The sequence below is a fragment of the Bos taurus genome, chromosome 8 (assembly GCF_002263795.3).
Source record: "Bos taurus isolate L1 Dominette 01449 registration number 42190680 breed Hereford chromosome 8, ARS-UCD2.0, whole genome shotgun sequence".
Classification (NCBI taxonomy): domain Eukaryota; kingdom Metazoa; phylum Chordata; class Mammalia; order Artiodactyla; family Bovidae; genus Bos; species Bos taurus.
Genome location: NC_037335.1, coordinates 62,826,325 through 62,848,658, shown reverse-complemented (window position 1 = coordinate 62,848,658; position 22,334 = coordinate 62,826,325). Strand labels below are relative to the sequence as shown.

Sequence of the window (22,334 nt, the reverse complement as noted above, 5' to 3'; positions counted from 1 at the left end):
GGGGAGCCCGGTGGGCTGCCGTCTATGGGGTCGCACAGAGTCAGACACGACTGAAGCGACTGAGCAGCAGCAGCAGCAGCAGCAGCAGCAGCAGTGGTAAATACGAAAGATGATGCTGTTGCTACACACAGTGTGGGCCACTCTCCCAATATAATTCAATTTTTCACTTCCACCAATTAAATTATTAGGACAGCAAGCAGACAAGCAAGCAATAATCTGTAACTCTACCAGGGATCAGTATTAATAATGAAAATCTGCAGATACAGGGTCACCCAGAGCGACTTCACTTTCACTTTTCACTTTCATGCGTTGGAGAAGGAAATGGCAACCCACTCCAGTGTTCTTGCCTGGAGAATCCCAGGGACAGCGGGGCCTGGTGGGCTGCCGTCTATGGGGTCACACAGAGTCGGACACGACTGAAGCGACTTAGCAGCAGCAGGACCAAGTTATATTTTTAATCTCCAGACTTGTACAGCCAGAGGAACTGAACCATTTTTAGAGTTCCCAACTACTTACTTACCACTGGAACATCTAACAGTGAAAAAAAACCCAATGATTTCCATAAAACACAGCACCTGGCTATTATAACATGGGATGTTAAAAGCTTTTCCAATGTCCGACATGATCTTCAGGTACCTACCACCCGAACACAAGCTGAATAAAAGAAGCAAAACGCAAAGGAGAAAAAGAAAGATATATCTGTCCAAATGCAGTGTTCCAAAGAATATCAAGTAGAGAGAAGAAAGCCTTCCAAAGTGATCAATGCAAAGAAACAGAGGAAAACAATAGAATGGGAAAGACTAGAGATCTCTTCAAGAAAATTAGAGATGCCAAGGGAACATTTCATGCAAAGATGGGCACAATAAAGGACAGAAACGGTATGAACGTAACAGAAGCAGAAGATATTAAGAAGAGGTGGCAAGAATACATAGAAGAACTATACAAAAAAGATCTTAATGGCTCAGATAACCACCATAGTGGAAGTGATGAAATTCCAGCTGAGCTATTTCAAATCCTAAAAGATGATGCTGTGAAAGTGCTGCACTCAATATGCCAGCAAATTCTGAAAACTCAGCAGTGGCCACAGGACCGGAAAAGGTCAGTTTTCATTCCAATCCCAAAGAAAGGCAATGCCAAAGAATGCTCAAACTATTGCACAATTGCACTCATCTCATACGCTAGCAAAATAATGCTCAAAATTCTTCAAGCTAGTCTTCAACAGTATGTGAACCAAGAATTTCCAGAAGCTCAAGCTAGATTTAGAAAAGGCAGAGGAACCAGAGATCAAATTGCCAACATTCGTTGGATCATAGAAAAAGCAAGGGAATTCTAGAAAAACATCTACTTCTGCTTTATTGACTTTGTGTGGATCACAACAAACTGTGGAAAATTCTTAAAGAGATGGGAATACCAGACCACCTTACCTGTCTCCTGAGAAATCTGTATGCAGGTCAAGAAGCAACAGTTAGAACTGGACTGGAACAACAAAATGGTTCCAAATCGGGAAAAGAGTATGTCAAGGCTGTATATTGTCACCCTGCTTACTTAACTTATATGCAGAGTACATCATGCAAAATGCCAGGCTGAATGAAGCACAAGCTGGAATCAATATTGCCAGGATTAATATCAATAATTTCCGATACACAGATGATACCACCCTTATGCCAGAAAGCAAAGAAGAACTAAAGAGCCTCCTGATGAAAGTCAAAGAGGAGACTGAAAAAGCTGGCTTAAAACTCAACATTCAGAAAACTAAGATCATGGCATCCGGTCTCATCACTTCATGGCAAATACATGGGGAAACAATGGAAACAGTGAGAGACTTTATTTTCTTGGGCTCCAAAATCACTGCAGATGATGACTACAGCCATGAAATCAAAAGACACTTGCTCCTTGGAAGAAAAGCTATGACAAACCTAGACAGAATATTAAAAAGCAGAGACATTACTTTGCCAACGAAGGTCCATCTAGTCAAAGATATGGTTTTTCCAGTAGTCATGTCTGGATGTGAGAGCTGGACTATAAAGCTGAGCACCGAAGAATTGATGCTTTTGAACTGTGGTGTTGGAGAAGACTCTTGAGAGTCCCTTGGACTGCAAGGAGATCCAACCAGTCCATCCTAATGGAAATCAGTCCTGAATATTCGTTGGAAGATTGATGTTGAAGCTGAAACCTCAGTATTTTGGCCACCTGATGTAAAGAACTGACTCACTGGAAAAGACCCTGATGCTGGGAAAGATTGAAGGCAGGAGGAAAAGGGCACGACAGAGGATGAGATGGTTGGATGGCATCACTGACTCAATGGATATTGAGTCTGAGCAAGCTCTGAGAGTTGGTAATGGACAGGGAAGCCTGGCATGCTGTGTTCCATGGGGTCACAAAGAGTCAGACAGGACTGAGTGACTGAACTGATTACCACCTAGATAGAATCAGTGTTATAAAAGGCCACAGGGCAAAACACTGTGTGCTTTGACTGCCCAACCCCTCAGTGATCATTGCTGCTGCTAAGTCGCTTCAGTCGTGTCCGTCTCTGTGCGACCCCATAGGCGGCAGCCCTCCAGGCTCCCCCGTCCCTGGGATTCTCCAGGCAAGAACACTGGAATGGGTTGTCATTTCCTTCTCCAATGCATGAAAGTGAAAAGTGAAAGTGAGGTCGTTCAGTCGTGTCTGACTCTTAGCGACCCCATGGACTGCAGCCTACCAGGCTCCTCCATCCATGGGAGTTTCCAGGCAAGAGTACTGGAGTGGGTGCCAAGTAATCACTGAATATAGTTTACAAGAGATAATGTCAAAAAAAAAAAAAATACAACAAGCATGCAACATAACTGTTGCAACATATTCCTGAAGACACCTGTCCATGTAAAGATGTGGACATGTGCAGTATCATGGTATCAGTGACCCTGAGTCTCTAGTATACATCAAGCTGAAGGCACAGAATCTGCATAAAGGTTCCACCACCCAAAGAGCCAAACCCGACACAAAAGGACTTCTATTTTCAGAATTCATTCACTGAAAAAAATTGCATATCTGAAGGAACATTTACATAAGCTATCAGCCAGGACACTAAAATAGCCGTATCCAAGAGCAATGGTTCTCAACTAGGTTGGATTTTGTCCCCCAGGAGCCACTTGGCAATCTCTGGAGACATTTTTAGCTGTCACACGGGGGAAGTGCTACTGGCCTCCAGTGGGCAGAGGCCAGGGATTCTACTAAACATACCACAGTGCAGAGAACAACTCCCACCAACAAAGAATAATCCAGCGCAAAATGGCAGCAGTGCTCATGATGAGTAACTGTTCTAGGAAGCAGAATATACTCAATGTTCTTCAGAATCAGACTCCAGTAAGGTTAGGAGAATGCAGATGCTACAAAACGACTGAATCAGAACAGTGTTTTTTTTCCTTTTAAACCTTAACCATTGTCCATTTCTTTCTGGCCCATCTACTTTGCTAACTCACATCCCACCTCCAAGCCATCTCTAAATTAACCATCCAGCTGGCCTGTTTTCAAGTCAGTTTAGAATCATACCCCAGACTTTAAAGCAGCCTCCTAGGCACTCTTGTAAGACTGGACAGAAGAAAATACTGACGTGGGGAGAGAAGGCAGGATTTTTGAAGAAAAACTAGAAAATACAAGTATTCAGTCCTATCTCTGAACTGCAACCCTTCTTTCCTCTCTTCTTCCTACTTTTAGTATGTTTGAAGAATAAGAGGCACAAAGTGTTAAGAAGTAGAAGATGCCCCACTCTCAGCTGACACTGGAGAGACTGTAAGGGGGAGGGGGACTTAACAGACACCAGGTGAACTCACACGGTAACAGGATACTGAGCTCAAGAGAGCGTGGGCAAGATCACAGGCAGGGAGAATAAAAACTTTAAGAATAAAATCTGTGCAATCAGCTGAATATTTTCACCTATCCTCAAGAAAATATACCTAAGGTAGTTCACAAAAGAAGAACAGATTTTATATTAACAAGTACCTAAGTAGAAGTTTTACAGTGGAAATTAAAGTTACACATTAGCACTTCATTCTGACACCCTTAGTTAGTATAGAAGAGAGAAGGAAGTCTCTATTAAAACCCATCAGAAAAAATCTTAACAAGCTGAGTAATTCCCCCCTCCCCCCCCCCGTAAGGTGATCCTAATTCTATATGGATACATTATACTACGTATTTTATATCCTTATTTAGAATTTACACGCATTACAAAAAATTTTAGACCCACAAAGTGGAAACAAAAACCAACTAATGTGAAAGAGAAAGTAAAAAAAACCAACAAGAGAAAAGGGAAAAGTAAAGTACCTTGATCCTGCAGATTTAAAACAGAGGTATAATAGTCACTTCTGAAACAAACTATACTCTTCCTCAGAGTAACAAATCCCTGCACTTCTATTTATTTTTTTCTATAGTTAAGTATCAATTTTAAGGAAGAGTCACATTCTAAAAGGTAAGGATCTAATACTAAGTAGCTTAAAAGGGACTAACATGGGGTTTGGGGCCAAGGTTATGGACAATATAAATACTTTCTTACAAGAATAAAACAATACACTGAACAGCTACTGTATGCATATCCAAAATAATTGAAAAGCTTCAGATATTCTTAAAAAGAGTCTAAGAAAGGAGTTAGTTTTAGCACTGAACCAGTATCCACACACATTTATTTCCATTTTCATTGTCTATAAATCCACCTCCAGGTGAACTTCATTGGTATAGCCTTGGATCCTGGACTCTGAAGTCTCAACAGATACAGTTTTAAGTTGTATCTGTGAGCTGATCCTCCCTTACCTCTCTGACCTCATCTCCTACAACTCTCCCCCTTTCTCACTCTACTACAGCAACACTGACCTTCTGGCTGTTTGAAGATGACAGGACTATTCTAGCCTTAAGGCCTTGGAACTCAAAGTTCCCTTTGCTTAGACTACTGCCTTCCCCCACTTTTAAATTAATCAAATGTAAATATACCCTCACCTTCTGCAGGTTTTTGATCAGATGCCATTCTCAGTGAGGCCTTCACTGACAAACCAATACAAAACAGCAACTCCTCCCCAACAAGAGCCTTACCCTCTTTAACTGGTTTTATTTTTCTCCACAGTACTTAACACCATATGATACACTATATTTACTTGATTGTTCTCTGCCTGTAAAAGGGAGACTGCACCTTTTATCATCCACTGCTGTACTGCCAGGAGTTAGAACTGTGCCTGGCACTGTTAAATATTTGTTGAATGAATTACTGTGTCTAGTCAAACACGTGGAGAGTCATGGCAGTTAGGGACTGGTAAGAGCTGACAATAATCCAGAAATGCTTAGGTGCATCTATTTAACACAACAATAATTTGGCCTATTTTAAAATAGCCTTCTATAATACTTAAGTTTTCAAAATTTCTGGTTTAAAAAAACATTTAGTAGGCATTTAACCAAAAGAAAGTTTTCTAAAATATTTGACTCAGATCACCGTTTAGAATAAACCCTAGCTGATGATTACCCAAATTGTGGCAATTTACGAAAGCTCCAGACTTGGTGTAGTATCTAAGAGGGGTTATAAACTGCCCTTCAACTACTAAGTTATTTATAGTAAACGCTGCTTAATTAACTCCTTATTTTATTTTGTTTTGTCTTTATTTATTCTGAGATTCCTGCAGCAAGACCCAAATGGACAGTGATTTAGCTGCCAGAAACTAACTCCTAAGAACATTATACCAGCATCCCAATAACCAAAGCAAAAGTTGTTTTTCTACAAATTTACATCCAATTCTCCAGGATGCCCCTTGGAAAGATTTTCTCTCCCTTTAGGGACACCCTAGAAAGGAGAAGATGAAAGAATAGAGAAAGCATGAGAAGAACAAAGACAATGGGAAGAACTTTAAAAGACCTAAGTTCTCCAAATCCCAAGTGATGACTTCTAGGAGATTAAGTTAACTAATCAGATACAAGGCACATGAAAACTATTTTCTGTGCCCTGTATGTACATTATGTTGTGTTTAATAAAAATCAAAAATACAGCATAGTAAGACCTGTGTAATGTAACTCTCGACTTGCTTTCACTGGTATCTGGGCACTGCTAATGCTGCCTCCATGCTAATTACACTAAAACTGTAGACCTCAGGTGTGAGGTGATAAGGCTGGGGTAGAATATCCTCCCAAGCCAAGCTCCAGGAGAAATCTGATACACTATTAAAACTAAGTGGGGGACATCCTTGGTGGACCAGTGATTAAGACTGCAGGCTTCCACTGCAGGGGGCACAGGTTCAATCCCTAACCCTAACTAAGATCCTTATACCACGGCCAAAAGAAAAAAAAGAAACAAAACCCAAACCAACAAACCAAACAAAAAACCTTAAATTAGTGGGATTCTGCTCCTACCCCTAAGTTACCCCAACATTCAAGGAGAGAAAAATGTCAGTGGAAAAAATTAATTCAATTTTTTTTGTTCTGTACTTTTTCTTCGAGTCACCATCTGCCAATGTTTATCAGCTCTTAAGCATTATCAGGTGATAAAATACACATCTTCATGAGCAATTAGTTACACGTGTTATCTCTCACAAAGCCGAAATGTCTGTATCATTATTTCTAAGTTACAGACTAAGGTTTAAAGAGGTAATATAACCCAGGCAAGATCACAAAGTAAACAGCAGGGTCTGGCTTTGAAAAGTCCTCTGATTCCAAAGTCTGGCCTCTTAACCACCAAACTACACTCTACTCGAAGAACAATACCCTAAACTATTAATAACAATAACTGTTAGGTTTTCAGTTTGTTGGATGTGTGTTCTTGACTGATTTTTGCAAGATAAACATCTTTTCTATTTTTAACTAGCAAAATTATTCTTGGTTTTTATTACGATGGCAACTCCATGATCCCCATGAGCGCAACCATCCAAACGGTTGATCAAAATCTCTAGGAGCTCTCCAGTTAGTCTTCCGACACTCTTTATTACACAAGGGAAATATGCTTACGGTCAGCTCAAAATGTAACACAACAATCTACGTACATCTCTTTCTTAAGAGACCTCTTGGGTGTGGATAAGACACCGATTTCTTTCCCTATCGCTTGGAAGAAGGCAAGATGACGAATGACGGGTACAGGAGAAAGCTCAGATCGGGATTCAGCAGATCTCTCATCTTCTGAGTCCTTTTTAAGTGCAATTTGAGGGTCAAAACGAGACACTGGGTAGAGTGGGTCCCTAAGAAGCGGAGGCACAGACACAGACACTCTTAGCATTCCCTGCTCGGAGATGCTAAGAGCCAAATTTTGAAGAGTTCCTAGGGACCGGGGTCCACCAGGCCTCCCCGTGGCCAACGACTGAGGAACTGGACCGGGGGAAGCAGGGGACTTTCCCAAAGTTGCCCGGCCGCACTCCCACCGTGCCACCCCTTCTCTACGCGGCTCCCCGAACGCCCCTGGAGGAAGAAGGGCTTCCCGTCCCTTCTCTCGAGACCCGAAAATCAGGGAAGCCAAACCTCGGCCCACCTGAGGGCGGCCTCGGCGGCCGGGCTCAGGGCACTCACCATCGTTCTCGTCGCTGTGCCGCCGCCGCGACATGCCGCACGCTGGTGCTCCGCGGAGCTGAGACACCGGTCACGAAGCGCGGCAGGAACCGTCAGGCCGCCGGCCGGTGGGCGGACAGCGGCGAGGCGCGCGGAGTGGCCGGCGCGCAGGCGCTTTCGGTCGCGGCGGCTCCCGGAAGCACAAGGCAGGATGGCTGGATGGCTCCGCGAGCTCGGATCCAGGAGAGCCGGTTTTGGAAGCTCACCAGGCCGGTAGCTTCTGCCCCGCACACAGCGACCCTCTCAGGTTACCTCCGCCTCTTGGCTGCTTCCTTCGCCCGCCTTCGCTGAAAGCCCTTCCGGGGCCACGCGGAGAGCACCGCCTCTTCCGCCAGGCCGAACCCCGCAGGTCGCGAGCCACGCCCGGAGGCGGGTTGTCTAAGAGGGACCCTCTAGTCCCCACCTCCACTTCAGTCCCTCTCTCGGGGCCTCCCGGGGGTTTTCCCGGCGGCCCTTTCACCAACTGCCTAACTTCCGGAGCGAGGTGCGGTACGGCGTTCCTTCCTAAATACAGGAGGGGGCTGGGAGTGCGAGGGCTGCGAGCGGTGGCAATTTCTAGGCGGAGACTGCTCGGTGAAGAGAGATCTGAGAAAGGATCAGGACGGGCGGGTACGTGCTCATCTTTCTCCCACTTCCCGGCCTTTGACGGCTGGGGAAATCTGGGCGGAGAGATTAGGCCAAGACCGGTGCGCGGGTAGAGGCCGGGGTGCGAGGTGGCTCCAGCGACCCGGGGACAGAAGGACCCTCCGAAGCGTGAGCCAGCTACTCCAGGGTTACTCTCTGGCCGTCATCTGATCTCTCGCTCCTCTGACCTGTGGTTTAGGAAAGAACGCGTGATTGCTTTAGTAACGTTTTCAATAGTTATCGGGTACCTTCATACGTGTATTTGAATATCCCTCGCTCTGACATCTCTGGTGAGCGCTGCTACTGCTGCTGCTGCTAAGTCACTTCAGTCGTGTCCGACTCTGTGTGACCCCATAGACGGCAGCCCACCAGGCTCCCCCGTCCCTGGGATTCTCCAGGCAAGAACACCGGAGTGAGCTGCCATTTCCTTCTCGAATGCATGAAAGTGAAGTCGCTCAGTCATGTCCGACCCTCAGCGACCCCATGGACTGCAGCCTACCAGGCTCCTCCGTCCATGGGATTTTCCAGACAAGAGTACTGGAGTGGGGTGCCATTGCCTTCTCCGCTGGTGAGTGCTACAGCTGCGTATCTAACTGCCTGGTCTTTCAGATCAGATCAGTCGCTCAGTCGTGTCCGACTCTTTGCGACCCCATGAATCGGAGCACGCCAGGCCTCCCTGTCCATCACCAACTCCCGGAGTTCACCCAGACTCACGTCCATCGAGTCAGTGATACCATCCAGCCATCTCATCCTCTGTCGTCCCCTTCTCCTCTTGCCCCCAATCCCTCCCAGCATCAGTCTTTTCCAGTGAGTCAACTCCGCATGAGGTGGCCAAAGTACTGGAGTTTCAGCTTCAGCATCATTCCTTCCAAAGAAATCCCAGGGCTGATCTCCTTCAGAATGGACTGGTTGAATCTCCTTGCAGTACAAGGGACTCTCAAGAGTCTTCTCCAATACCACAGTTCAAAAGCATCAATTCTTCGGCGATCAGCCTTCTTCACAGTCCAACTCTCACATCCATACATGACCACAGGAAAAACCATAGCCTTGACTAGATGAACCTTTGTTGGCAAAGTAATGTCTCTGCTTTTGAATATGCTTTCTAGGTTGGTCATAACTTTCCTTCCAAGGAGTAAGCGTCTTTTAATTTCATGGCTGCAGTCACCATCTGTAGTGATTTTGGAGCCCAGAAAAATAAAGTCTGACACTGTTTCCACTGTTTCCCCATCTATTTCCCATGAAGTGATGGGACCAGATGCCATGAACTTCATCTTCTGAATGTTGAGCTTTAAGCCAACTTTTTCACTCTCCACTTTCACTTTCATCAAAAGGCTTTTTAGTTCCTCTTCACTTTCTGCCATAAGGGTGGTGTCATCTGCATATCTGATGTTATTGATATTTCTCCTGGCAATCTTGATTCCAGCTTGTGTTTCTTCCAGTCCAGTGTTTCTCATGATGTACTCTGCATATAAGTTAAATAAACAGGGTGACAATATACAGCCTTGACGAACTCCTTTTCCTATTTGGAACCAGTCTGTTGTTCCGTGTCCAGTTCTAACTGTTGCTTCCTGACCTGCATACAAATTTCTCAAGAGGCAGGTCAGGTGGTCTGGTATTCCCATCTCTTTCAGAAGTTTCCACAGTTTATTGTGATCCACACACAGTCAAAGGCTTTGGCATAGTCAATAAAGCAGAAGTAGATGTTTTTTCTGTAACTCTTTTGCTTTTTTGATGATCCAGCGGATGTTTGCAATTTGATCTCTAGTTCCTCTGCCTTTTCTAAAACCAGCTTGAACATCTGGAAGTTCACGGTTCACATACTGCTGAAGCCTGGCTTGGAGAATTTTGAGCATTACTTTCCTAGCGTGTGAGATGAGTGCAATTGTGTGGTAGTTTGAGCATTCTTTGGCATTGCCTTTCTTTGGGATTGGAATGAAAACTGATCTTTTCCAGTCCTGTGGCCACTGCTGAGTTTTCCAAATTTGCTGGCATATTGAGTGCAGCACTTTCACATCATCATCTTCCAGGATTTGAAATAGCTCAACTGGAATTCCATCACCTCCACTAGCTTTGTTCGTAATGATCCTTTATAAGGCCCACTTGACTTCACATTCCAGATGTCTGGCTCTAGGTGAGTGATCACACCATCATGATTGGGTTGTGAAGCTCTTTTTTGTACAATTCTTCTGTGTATTCTTGCCACCTCTTCTTAATATCTCCTGCTTCTGTTACCATATCATTTCTATCCTTTATCGAGCCCATCTTTGCATGAAATGTTCCCTTGGTATCTCTAATTTTCTTGAAGAGATCTCTAGTCTTTCCCATTCTGTTGTTTTCCTCTATTTCTTTGCATTGATCACTGAGGAAGGCTTTCTTATCTCTCCTCACTATTCTTTGGAACTCTGCATTCAGATGTTTGTATCTTTCCTTTTCTCCTTTGCTTTTCGCTTCTCTTCTTTTCACAGCTATTTGTAAGGCCTCCTCAGACAGCCATTTTGCTTTTTTGCATTTCTTTTCCATGGGGATGGTCTTCATCTCTGTCTCCTGTACAATGTCACAAACCTCCATCCATAGTTCATCAGGCACTCTATCAGATCTAGTCCATTAAATCTGTTTCTCACTTCCACTGTATAATCATAAAGGATTTAAGTCACCTGAATGTTCTTCCTTCAGTCTTACCCATTTCACTAAATGGCACCATCCAGTCTACTGCTTAATCCAAAAAGTGGATAGGAGTCATTCTTAGGTCCTTTTCCTTCACTTCCTAAAGAACAATCTACCTGGAAACCCTGCCAGCTCTACCTTCAGAACAGATCTGAATCAGATCACGTTACTCCTTTGTTTACAGCTCTCCAAAGACTTTCTATTGTAAACTCCATAACCTCTTCTACAGGGTTTTACTCTCATCACTGTATTCCAACCACTCTGACTTCCTGCACCTGCAGTAAGTCAAGCTGTTTACCACCTGAGGAATTCATACTATTTCCTTTGCCTGAAGATCTCTGCTCCTAAGTCTGCATGGATGGCTCCTTGTCTCAGTTCAAACATCAGGCCCTTAGTGAAGTCTTTCCTGGCCACCCAATCACTCTTACTTCATTCGACAAATATCTTGTATATGTCATGTGCCAGGCAGTTTTCTGGATGCAGAGGTGAACAAAAGAAAACTCCTGCTTTCTTAGTGATGATGACTCATTCAGGAACCAGCAAACAATGCAATCAGGTAGTGAGTAAAAGTGGGAGAAGATGAGATTAGGGAGGTGGTAGATGGGGCTTTGTAAGGACTTTATCCTGGTACATTTAGAAGCTTTTGGAGGGCGATTGGACTTAGTTTTTAATCGTTACCTCTGAGACTTCCCTGGTGATCCAGTGGTTAAGAATCCACCTGCCACTGAGGGGACACGGGTTCCATCCCTGGTCCGGGAAGATCTCATATGCCGCGTGGGGCAACTTAATCCTGCTTAAGTTTACTGAGCTCTTGAGATCTAGATCCAGCAAGCCACAACTACTGCAGCCTGGGGGCTTAGAGCCTGCGCTCCACAACAAGAGAAGGCACCACGAGGAGAAGCCCCTGCACCACAACCAGAGGGGGTCTGCGTGCAGCAGCAGAGGCCTAGCACAGCTAAAAGGAAGATAAATAAAAGTTTTAAAAGTTACCTCTGTGGCTTCTACAGGAACAGGGCAGTTGGGCAACTGTAGTCATTCAGTCAAATGATGGCTTGAAGGAGGCTGGTAGTGAAGGTGGTGCATTGTGGTTGATGTGATTGTATTTCAGAAGCAGAGTTGATAAGCTTTTCAATCATCTGAAAAAATAAGGAAATGAGAATCCCAAAGTTTTTGTCTGAGTAACAGGAAGAATAGAATTGTTGTTTACTGAGGTAAGGAAGACTGAGGAGCAAGAATTTGGTTTTAACAGTTGCATTTGAACAGCTTCCTAGCTCTCACCACAGTCCTGCAGGGTAGATACTGTCATCCCCATTTTATGCTTTTGGGAACTAGAATTCAGAGAAGGTAAATATCCTGCCCAGGTTCACTTACTTGCACCCAGCTGCACCATAATCCAAAGCCCATACTTTCCCTAGTCTTTCTTGTTATTCTTCACATTTATCACTTGTAACATTTGCTTTACAAAAGAATGCATCATGTTGGTGTACTGTGTTCCTTTTGACAAGATTTGGCCATGGTAGCAGTTTGTGTATTTCTTTTGGCTCATTTCTTGAGCTTCCCTGGTAGCCCAGCTGGTAAAGAATCCGCCTGCAATGTGGGAGACCTGGGTTGGGAAGATCCCCTGAAGAAGGGAACGGCTACCCACTCCAGTATTCTGGCCTGGAGAATTCCATGGACTGTATGGTCCATGGGGTCGCAGAGTCAGACATGACTGAGCGATACAAAGTGTAAGTTTGACTCATTAAAATGAGGCTCTCTAGATAGTTATTTTTTCTAAGGAAGGGAATTTGACCAGCTCAAAAATTAGAGGACAAAAGAGAAAAGTATTTATAATTAAAGGTACTGCTGCTGCTAAGTTGCTTCAGTCGTGTCTGACTCTGTGCGACCCTTCAGACGGCAGCCCACCAGGCTCTGCCGTCCCTGGGATTCTCCAGGCAAGAACACTGGAGTGGGTTGCCATTTCCTTCTCCAGTGCATGAAAGTGAAAAGTGAAAGTGAAGTCGCTCAGTCGTGTCCAACTCTTAGCGACTCCATGGACTGCAGCCTACCAGGCTCCTCCGTCCATGGGATTTTCCAGGCAAGAGTACTGGAGTGGGGTGCCATTGCCTTCTCTGAATTAAAGGTACTAACACACAGCTGATGTTGAGGGAATGGGGGCAGGAGGAGAAGGGGACAACAGAGGATGAGATGGTTGGATGGCATCACTGACTCGATGGACGCGAGTCTGATTGAACTCTGGGAGTTAGTGATGGACAGGGAGGCCTGGCGCGCTGCGATTCATGGGGTCGCAAAGAGTCTGACACAACTGAGCGACTGAACTGAACTGAACACGCAGCTTGGTTGATTTTGGTTGTACCTCGTACTTTTTTTTGGTGTGTTTTCCCCTAAATGTTGGCACGGCTTACCCTCTGATTCAGGTTTCTGCTGAAATGCTTCTGCCTCAAAAAGACCTGAACTACCCTCTGAGTTCTAAAGAGTCCTTCCATCACTCTTGTCTCCTTACCTTGTTTATTTGTCTTCATAGCCCTTTCTACCATCTGACTTTAAAAAAAAAAAAAAAGCAGTTTAATTCATTTGTTTACCTCCTCTCTCTCCCCACTGGAAAGTAAGCTCTAAGAAAGAAGAAACTTTCTCTGTTTCTTTCACTACTACATCTTCAGGGCTTAGAACAGTGCAGGGCATAGAGTTGGTGCTAAATAAATATTTCTTAGATGAACAAGTGAATGAATGGATAGTTTGGGCTACTGGGCCATGCTCATTTGCATGACTGATTTACTTCAAGTAGTAATCAAAGACTTGGACGTTGTTGTTTTTCCCTTGCTTACTTCCTAGGTGATAGTTAGCAGAAAGGAACCTACCCCACGGCTGGAGCCAAACCAGATGCCTTCTTCCACTTCACCAGACCAAGGAGATGATGACCTGGAGGCCTGTGTTTTAAGGTTTTCAGACCTGGATTTGAAAGACACGAGTCTTATGAATCCCAGTAGCAGTCTCAAAGCAGAGTTAGATGTCAGTGCAAAGAAGAAATACTCATTTGCAAAGAAAAAGGTAAAATTGCCGTTGATGTTTCAGGATCATGTAGGTACAGTTAATGCAGATATGTCCAGAAGTAACTCATCAAGGTTGTCCTCCAGGGAGTGGAGCGCTGGTGAGACACCAGGCTGCTGCCACGCTCACGGTAAGTTCTAGTCAGGTCTGGTCACATTTGTCACTTGTAACATTTGCTTTACAAAAGAAAGACTGCATCATGTTGGGTACTGTGTCCAGTGATTAACCAGTTCTTAGTTAATCTTAGTTCAGTGCCAAGCAAAGGAGGATCATAGGAAACACCTAATTTACAGTGGAGTACTTGACAGATTCTTGATAGATGGGCTCGATTCTTTTTCCCACCTGGGGTTATGGGAAGAGTCCCAGGAGCCTCAGTTATAGGAGAACAGACAGGTGTCAGGGCAGCTGCTGCCTAAGACCCCAGGTCCGGCCTAGCTTGCAGGGCTCGGTTGGCTGGGAGAAGGAACAGAGTGGCTTGGAATGCTGCAGGCCACTGAGAACTGGCTCACAGTGTGGTAGATGGATGCTGCCCTTCTGGGCCTTTGATGCTTTTCTCAGGGATCACTGACTAAACCCTTCTCCTGCTGAAGCTCAAAGGAAAATGACTTGACTGAAGAAATACAGTTGAGACTTAGTTTTCTTACCTCCGGGCTTTTGTTCCTCTTGCAAAATCATCTTATATTGGCTCCACGTCAATGAAGAATAGATGTCTCTTCTTATAGCTTCTATACTCCACCCTTCTGCCTGCATCCCACACAGATTTCCTTGAAAATGAAACCCAAAGGATACAGACATTTTGTTGTTGTTGTTATTTTGCAATAATTTCAAACCTACAGAAAAGCTGCCAGAATTCTACGGAGGATCCCCTTTGCCCAGCAGCTCCATTCATGTTTCTTCAGTTGTCTCAAATGGCTTTTATAGATCCACTCTAAGGTCACATGTTTAGTTGTTATATCTCAAAGGTCTTCAGTCTGGACCACTTTTTCATTTTTTTCCCCTGAAATCATGACCGTGACTTTTTAGAAGGAGATAGTTATGTGTAGGACGTCTCTCATGATTTTTCACTCATGTTTCCTTGTGATTAGATTCAAGTTGTGGATTTTGTTAACAAGACTGCCCCACAGGAGACACTGTGTTCATCCAGCTGCATTCAGTCAGGCAGTCACAGTGCCAATTTGTCCTGCTACTGGTGATGTTAACTTCGGGTACCCAATTAAGGAAGTGCCTTGTCAGATTTCTTTGCTTTAAAATTATTCTTTTTTCCCTTTAGTTATTCAATATTTGAGGGAAAATAGTTTGAGACTATGTAAATAGCCAAAGAATTAATACTTTTGAACTGTGGTGTTGGAGAAGACTCTTGAGGGTCCCCTGGACTGCAAGGAGATCCAACCAGTCCATTCTAAAGGAGATCAATCCTGGGTGTTCATTGCAAGGACTGATGCTAAAGCTGAAACCCCAATACTATGGCCACTTCATGTGAAGAGTTGACTCTTTGGGAAAGACCCTGATGCTGGGAAGGATTGGGGGCAGGAGGAGAAGGGGATGATAGAGGATGAGATGGCTGGATGGCATCACCGACTCAATGGGACATGAGTTTGAGTAAGCTCCGGGAGTTGGTGATGGACAGGGAGGCCTGGCATGCTGCGATTCATGGGGTCGTGAAGGGTCAGACGCAACTGAGCGACTGAACTGAACTGAAATAGCCTATTTCACAATGAACTTTCATCTACTAGTTTTAGATCCATTGGTGTTTCTTTGCTTCAGTTGACTATTACTGTGATGATTTCTAAATGGTGACTTTCTAATTGCTTCATTCCTTCTATATTTCTTACTTGGCAGTCTTCTGTAAGGAAGAGCTTTCTTTGTTCCTAGTTTATTTGTATCAGTGTGTATTCAAGAATGCCATTTTATTCAGTGGGCGATAATCCATTATCATAATTTTTTATTTTGATTCTCAGATCATCTCAGGTTTGGCTGGGATTCCAGCTAGTATCTATGTCTTTTTGACTTACCCCATCATTCTTTGAGCATTTCCTTACTTTCTGATTTAACAAGATGTTTCAGGGTCATGTTCTTTCTCTCTCTCATTCTTGGAGTCAAACATTTCTTCAAGGAACACTGGTTCTTATGGAGGTGGAAAACCAAAACCAAGGGGCTAGATAAACTCCTTTCTACTAAGGTGCTGCTTCTTTCAGGACATCTGGTGGACAGAGCTGAGAATAGATGGTGGATAGAGCTAATATCTCGGAGAAGGCAATGGTAACCCACTCCAGTACTCTTGCCTGGAAAATCCCATGGACGGAGGAGCCTGGTAGGCTGTAGTCCATGGGGTCACAAAGAGTCCGACACTTAATGAGCGACTTCACTTTCACTTTCATGCATTGGAGAAGGAAGTGGCAACCCACTCCAGTGTTCTTGCCTGGAGAATCCCAGGGACGGCGGAGCCTGGTGGGCTGCCATCTGTGGGGTCGCACAGAGTCGGACACGACTGACGCGACTTAGCAGCAGCAGCAGCAGCAGCAGAGCTAATATCTATATAGATGAAAAACACATACATTTCTATATATCATACTTTTATATTTACTTTCATATCAGTATAAACCAGATGAGTTCATACTCATGGAACCTTTAGTTCTGTTGCCATATCACAGGTTTATTCTCTCCCCTTATATTTATAACTTCCCTGTATGATGATGTTTGATAGCAAACCCAGCTCTCTTCAGTCCCAGTGTGTATACTTAATTGCTTATTCCCCTGTATGCAGTCAGTCTCCCCACTCTTTCAAGCTGCCTCTTCCATCAGGGCCTGCCTTCCCCACACAGGCCTCACCTGCTCTTAGCTACCTTCCTAGCTCTGGCCTGCCTATCTCTCCGGAGCGGACCCCACATGGGCCCTGACTGCTGCTGGATCCTCAATGCCTTGTTCAGAAGGCCCTAAGAGACCAGTGGCAGGCCACATTCACACTGGGCTTCCCACCTCACTCAGGCCTGCCTGAGGACTTTTGATGAAGGAAAAAGGGAGGAAAGAAGGAAAAAAAATTCAGATTATATACTGCATTTTTTTAATGATCATGACTTCTTGAGGCCTCGATGCTAATGAGGCCTTGGATGCAATGCCTTACATTTATATATAAACTAATAGTCATAGTAATTATTGATGTACAATAATTGTCAACTGAAATAATTGTGTAATGCTTTTTACAAGCCTGTTCCTTGTAAAAAGTGTTCTTCTTTCCTTCTAAGTGTTTCCTTCTTAGTAGCCTCAATTAGAGAACAAGATTTGAAGTTCTAAGTATAATACAAAGAAGCACTCAAGTTGACATACTGCTCTTTTTATTGGCCTATACAGAATGATCAACTGCATGAGAGGCTAAAAAGTGCCCTCCAGTGTAATTTCAGACTACCCTATCCTGCTTCAGTCTGGGACAATCCAGATATGGTTGTGTACAGATTGAGGAAGATCTAAAAATGATGCTCCATATTTATAATTATTATTCTTCAGAGTGCCCAATTTTGGATGCTTTACAGTAGTCTTCAGATGTATTAAGAAAATTGTTTAAATGTTACATTAATATAAATTGTTATTTATATATTTTGAACAATTTTAAACTATATATAAGTATTGTGTGTGTATGTGTGTATATATATATATATAATGTAAAAATATTAATACCGTTCTTTCTAGAAACCAAGAGGGAAAATATCTTGAAAGACTGATAATCATAGATGCCATAAACTGTACCATAATGTATAAACTTCAATTTTGACATCAAAAAAACACCATAAACAAAGTTGAAAAACAAATGACAAGTAGAGAAACAAATCTGAATAACTATGATCAATGAAAGGTCACTAAAACTACTTACAAATCAATAAGATAAATGCCACAGTAGAAAAATAGGCAACAGGTATGAAGAGGCAAACTAGAACATAGAATCAATATGAAAAAATATTCAACCTTACTGCTAATCAAAGATTGGAAAATAAAAACAGAGTATTTGCTTTTTATTTGGGTCAAAATTGAAAATACTGACTACAAAAATTTTAATACTGATAAAATGCTGTGAATAAAATGGAATCCTCATGCATTGCTGCTGAATGCATAAATTGGTAATGATTTTTCAGGTAGTCACTACTTAATCACAGTTTAATATTTATGCTTCTTCACCTCCAAAATTTTCTTCTAAATATTTATTCTAAAAAAAAAATTAAAAAAAAATATTTATTCTATGTAGATGGTTAAAGAAGTATACAAAGATATGCTGACATGCTCCTTCACCACTGCTTATAATTGCAAATATTGGAAACCAAAAAAGCTCATTCATTTAGAATTGGTTAAAAGAATTATGGTACATCTATAATTTTCTATTGTGTTTAATTTTTTTAACAATTTGCCTAAATCCTCTTTATAATAACAATAAAGTTATCTTACAAAAACCAAATCAAAACATTTGGTACATTTCTTCCCATGCTTTTCAATATACTTTAAAAAATTTATTTATTTGGCTGCATTGGGTCTTAGTTGGGACACGCAGCATTTTCACTGTGGCTTGTGGCTCTAGAGCACACAGGCTCAGTGGGCTCAGTTATCCCATCGCCCATGGGACCTTAGTACCTGGACCAAGGATCAGACCAGGGTTCCCTACACTGGAAGGTGGATTCTCAATCACTGGATCACCAGGAAGTCCCTCAATGTACTTTTTTATGTAATTGAGATTACATGATATAAGGACATTTTATTCAATTTTTTCCATTTAACATTATACCATAAATATTTTCCCATGTAGTTTGAAACTAGCTACTTAATATTCCGTAGTAAGTATATTCCATAATTTCTTTGACCATTTCCTTTTTGGAGGAAGTTCAGTCTCAAGAAGTTCTGCAGAATTGTAGGACCTAAAACTAGAAACCCCTATGGAAAAAATTTCACTGAGACTTTCATTCTAACCTAAAACCTAAGGTTATTTACTAGTGACATATTTGAAATGTAATTGCAGGCATTTTCCCTTTTCGTTAAAACTAAAGAAGTTCCAGCACCTCCTTGTGAATGTAAAGAAAAATGGTGGAAATGCTGTCAGCAACTATTTACAGACCCAACCAGCATACACAGACACGTGGCAACACAACATGCTAATGAGATTTGCCATGAGACCGCTTCTGTTTTAAAGCAGCTGGCTGTGACATCGAGCACCTCCAAGAGTCTTGAGTCTACAGACAAAAGGAACCCTTTCAAAGAGGACTTTACCCGTAACCAAGAAGTGTCTACTTGGCTCCCTGATATAAGCTGCTTTAACCCTGATGAGCTGATAAGGTAAGGATTTCATTCTGTACCTTTTGTTTCATTGAAAAATGTTTTTCCAGTTGGAATGAGATACCACCTATCCACTAAAATGGCAGATCCTTAAGGCACAGAATTTCTCTACTGCCTAAGCTAGGCCGATAAACGTGTGTGTAATAGAAGACCACAGCCTATGCAGTAGTGTATACCCATGCAGCTGGCAGTGCACTCTAGGTATCTTGGAAGGCATCCCATGTCTTTACTTCTCTCGGGAGAGGTAAAGAACAGAAAATGTTATTTCCAAAGAGAAGCCTGAAGGCCCAGAGATGTTCATGATTCCTCAACCCTGAAGTGTCAGCTTAGAAAGGGGTTTTTATTACCAGATGTGTTTTTCGGAGCTGAATATGCTTTAGAAAGTAAGTTAACTTTTAGAACTAATGCATAGGGTTAGAAGTTTAGATCTGCCTTTGAAAACCTCACCGCATCATAACATTATGTTAATTGTAGAGGACAGATTTAAGGAATCTTTAAGGAATTCCTAAACTACTCAGTGAACAGAAGATGCCCACATTTGATACACTTTTGTCACTGGTCTTAATACCAGTTCCTTTTGCTTATCAGAAAGAAGAGAAAGAGAACTACACTTAGAGTTAGACTTGAGCCAGTCACTAAATTCTTCATACCTTTACATCCTTACCTCTAAAACTGGTAATAATGCCTGCTCTGACTACCTCACAGAATTGCTCTAAGAATTACATAAAATGATGATGGTAAGAGCTCACGTGAACTGTAAAGTGATACAAATGTGATCTCTTCATTTCTGTATGGACCTGCTTTTTAGTTAGAAAAACAAAGAAAAAGGATACACAAAACATTTAGCAGATGGTGTAAGACAAACTATGCAATTATCACTTAAAATTGTGTGGCTCAGACGATAATTTGTTATAGGAATTTAGAGAGAGGAAAACAGATACACTAATAGACAAGCAGGTGTTAGAAGAGACTAGGCCCTGCAATAAGAGGGCATTGATGAGAGAGTCAGAGAGTTCAGAGCTGGATGGGACCTGAATTACCATCTATGACAGCATTCTCTAAAATATCTCTATAGCACTAGCTCTGGAGGGTGCTCTCAGGTATTGAAAAGAGGTGCTAAAGACAATTCAATTGGGGAGACATTAGGTTAAAATGTTCTTTTTTTGCAGAGCTTCCCAGAGCCTTCAATATATGATGGGCTTTCACTGTGACTTTCAAAGAGGGAGATACTGTCTGCAGGATTTCTCAGGTGATTTCATGGAACAGCTTCAGAGCACACTTTGAGAAAGGCAGTTTATGTCAGTCCTCTAGTTTTACAGTTGAGGAAATCAAGGCTCAGGGATAAGACACCCACCCAGGGCCCATGACTAGTTAAAGTCAGCATAGTGCAGTGGGAAGAGTATGGATTCTAGTGTCAGAAGACTGGTGTTCCAGTCCTGACTGTCACTTTGCGTCTATTTCATGCCGGATGAACTGGGCTCAGTTCACTGAGCTATAAAATGGTGATGATAATAACCTGTCTCATGGGTAAGAGGATTATATGAAAAAATGAAAGTGAAACCTTTTTGTACAGAGAGAGATTCAAAACAGATACTGCCTTTTCGTAGAGGATAAGCCAGAATGGACTCAAATTTAAAAAGGGGTTATTAATATCTGTTTCATGGATATGATGATTAAACAAGGAAATCAAAGTAAGCTCACTTCTTAGAAAGGAAGGAGTTTGGTGCAGGTATTGTCTTCTTTAGAGCAAATACAGACCAGAGTTGCTTCTCAATACAGGAGGAGAATGATAGTTAGGAACCAGGGCAGGCATGAGTAGCTCCATTAGGCCTTCCCTCTTGACTCTGCCTGAATCTACTTTCTGAATTGTAGCCTCTTCATGCCAGTGACTCATTTGCTCTTTTCCCATGGTTTTCTTTTTATAGTGGCCAGGGCAACGATGAAGGGGAGGTGCTACTTTATTACTGCTACTGTGACCTGAAGGATCCCGACTGGGTCTGTGCCTGGCAAACAGCTCTGTGTCAGCACCTGCACCTCACGGGCAAGGTAACACTTTCTCCCTTATCACTTATCCTTCACAGGGCTTATCTTGCCTCCACCTTGGTTTGCTTGTTACAAAAAGGATTCACCAGTTGGGTTCTCAGAAATTAGCGAAATCCTGCTAAGCATTTAAATAGAATACTAAATAGCTATTAACATGATGTTTTCTGTTGGTGGGAATGTAAGTTGGTACAGCCACTGTGGAAAACAGTGTGGAAAGTCTTCATAAAACTAAAAATAGAATTACCATATGATCTAGCAGTCCCATTCCTTACAATAATATATATCCAGACAAAACTAATCCAAAAAGATACATGCACCCTTGCAATCACAGCAGCACTATTCACAATAGCCATGAACAGATGAATGGATAAAGACGTGGTACATATACATATACTGAGATATTACTCAGACATTAAAAAAAGAATGAAATAATGCTATTTGCAGCAACATGGATACAACTAGAAATTATTACAGTCAGTGAAGTCAGACAAATACTGTGTGATATCACTTACATGTGGAATATAAAATATGATATAAATGAACCTATCTATGAAACAGACTCATGGACATAGAGAACCTCTTCCCAAGGGGGAAGAGGTTGGGGGGGGGATGGAGTGAGAGGTTGGGGTTAGCAGATGTAAGCTATTACACATGGAATGGATAAATAACCGAGTCCTACAGTATAGCACAGAGAACTACAACCAGTATCCTATGATAAACCATAATGGAAAAGAATATTAAATATATATATAACTGAATCACTCTGCTGTACAGTAGAAATAAGTGCAACATTGTAAATCAACTACACTTCAGTTAAAAAGAAAAGTGTTTTATAAGACTATATAAAGGCATAGACCAAGGATTAGCAAACTTCAGAGCCACATAGCAAATATTTCAGACTTTGCACAAAACGATTCAACCTTGGCATTTTAATATGAAAACAACCATAGACAATATGTAAAAGAATGGGTATGGTCAGGGGTTTCCCTGGTGACTCAGTAAAGAATCTGCCTACAATGTGGGAGACCTGGGTTCAATCTCTGGATTGGGAAGATAACTGGAGAAGGAAATGGCAACCCACTCCAGCATTCTTGCCTAGAGAA

At 42.5% G+C, this 22,334-nt stretch overlaps 2 protein-coding genes across 7 annotated transcripts in view; one reads left to right on the top strand and one right to left on the bottom strand.

The window, feature by feature from the left end:
• NCBP1 (nuclear cap binding protein subunit 1) overlaps nucleotides 1-7,843 on the bottom strand; it is a 37,339-nt gene extending 29,496 nt beyond the window's left edge. Inside the window, exon 1 of the mRNA XM_003586402.5 lies at nucleotides 7,504-7,843. Coding sequence (XP_003586450.1) covers nucleotides 7,504-7,537 — 34 coding nt within the window. The 5' untranslated portion in view covers nucleotides 7,538-7,843. The remainder of the gene's footprint in view (nucleotides 1-7,503) is intronic.
• A 41-nt stretch (nucleotides 7,844-7,884) lies between these two features.
• The window catches only part of TSTD2 (thiosulfate sulfurtransferase like domain containing 2), a 29,074-nt gene continuing 14,624 nt past the window's right edge, over nucleotides 7,885-22,334 (top strand). Inside the window, exons 1-4 of one of the 6 annotated variants that reach the window (XM_005210193.5) lie at nucleotides 7,885-8,026; nucleotides 13,663-13,878; nucleotides 18,875-19,188; nucleotides 21,114-21,234. In XM_005210193.5, coding sequence (XP_005210250.1) covers nucleotides 13,711-13,878; nucleotides 18,875-19,188; nucleotides 21,114-21,234 — 603 coding nt within the window. In that variant the 5' untranslated portion in view covers nucleotides 7,885-8,026; nucleotides 13,663-13,710. Of the gene's footprint in view, nucleotides 8,735-13,662; nucleotides 13,879-13,964; nucleotides 14,009-18,874; nucleotides 19,189-21,113; nucleotides 21,235-22,334 lie in introns of those variants that run through there. The other 5 variants (XM_002689731.7, XM_059889483.1, XM_005210192.5 and 2 more) reach the window with 5 other exon arrangements.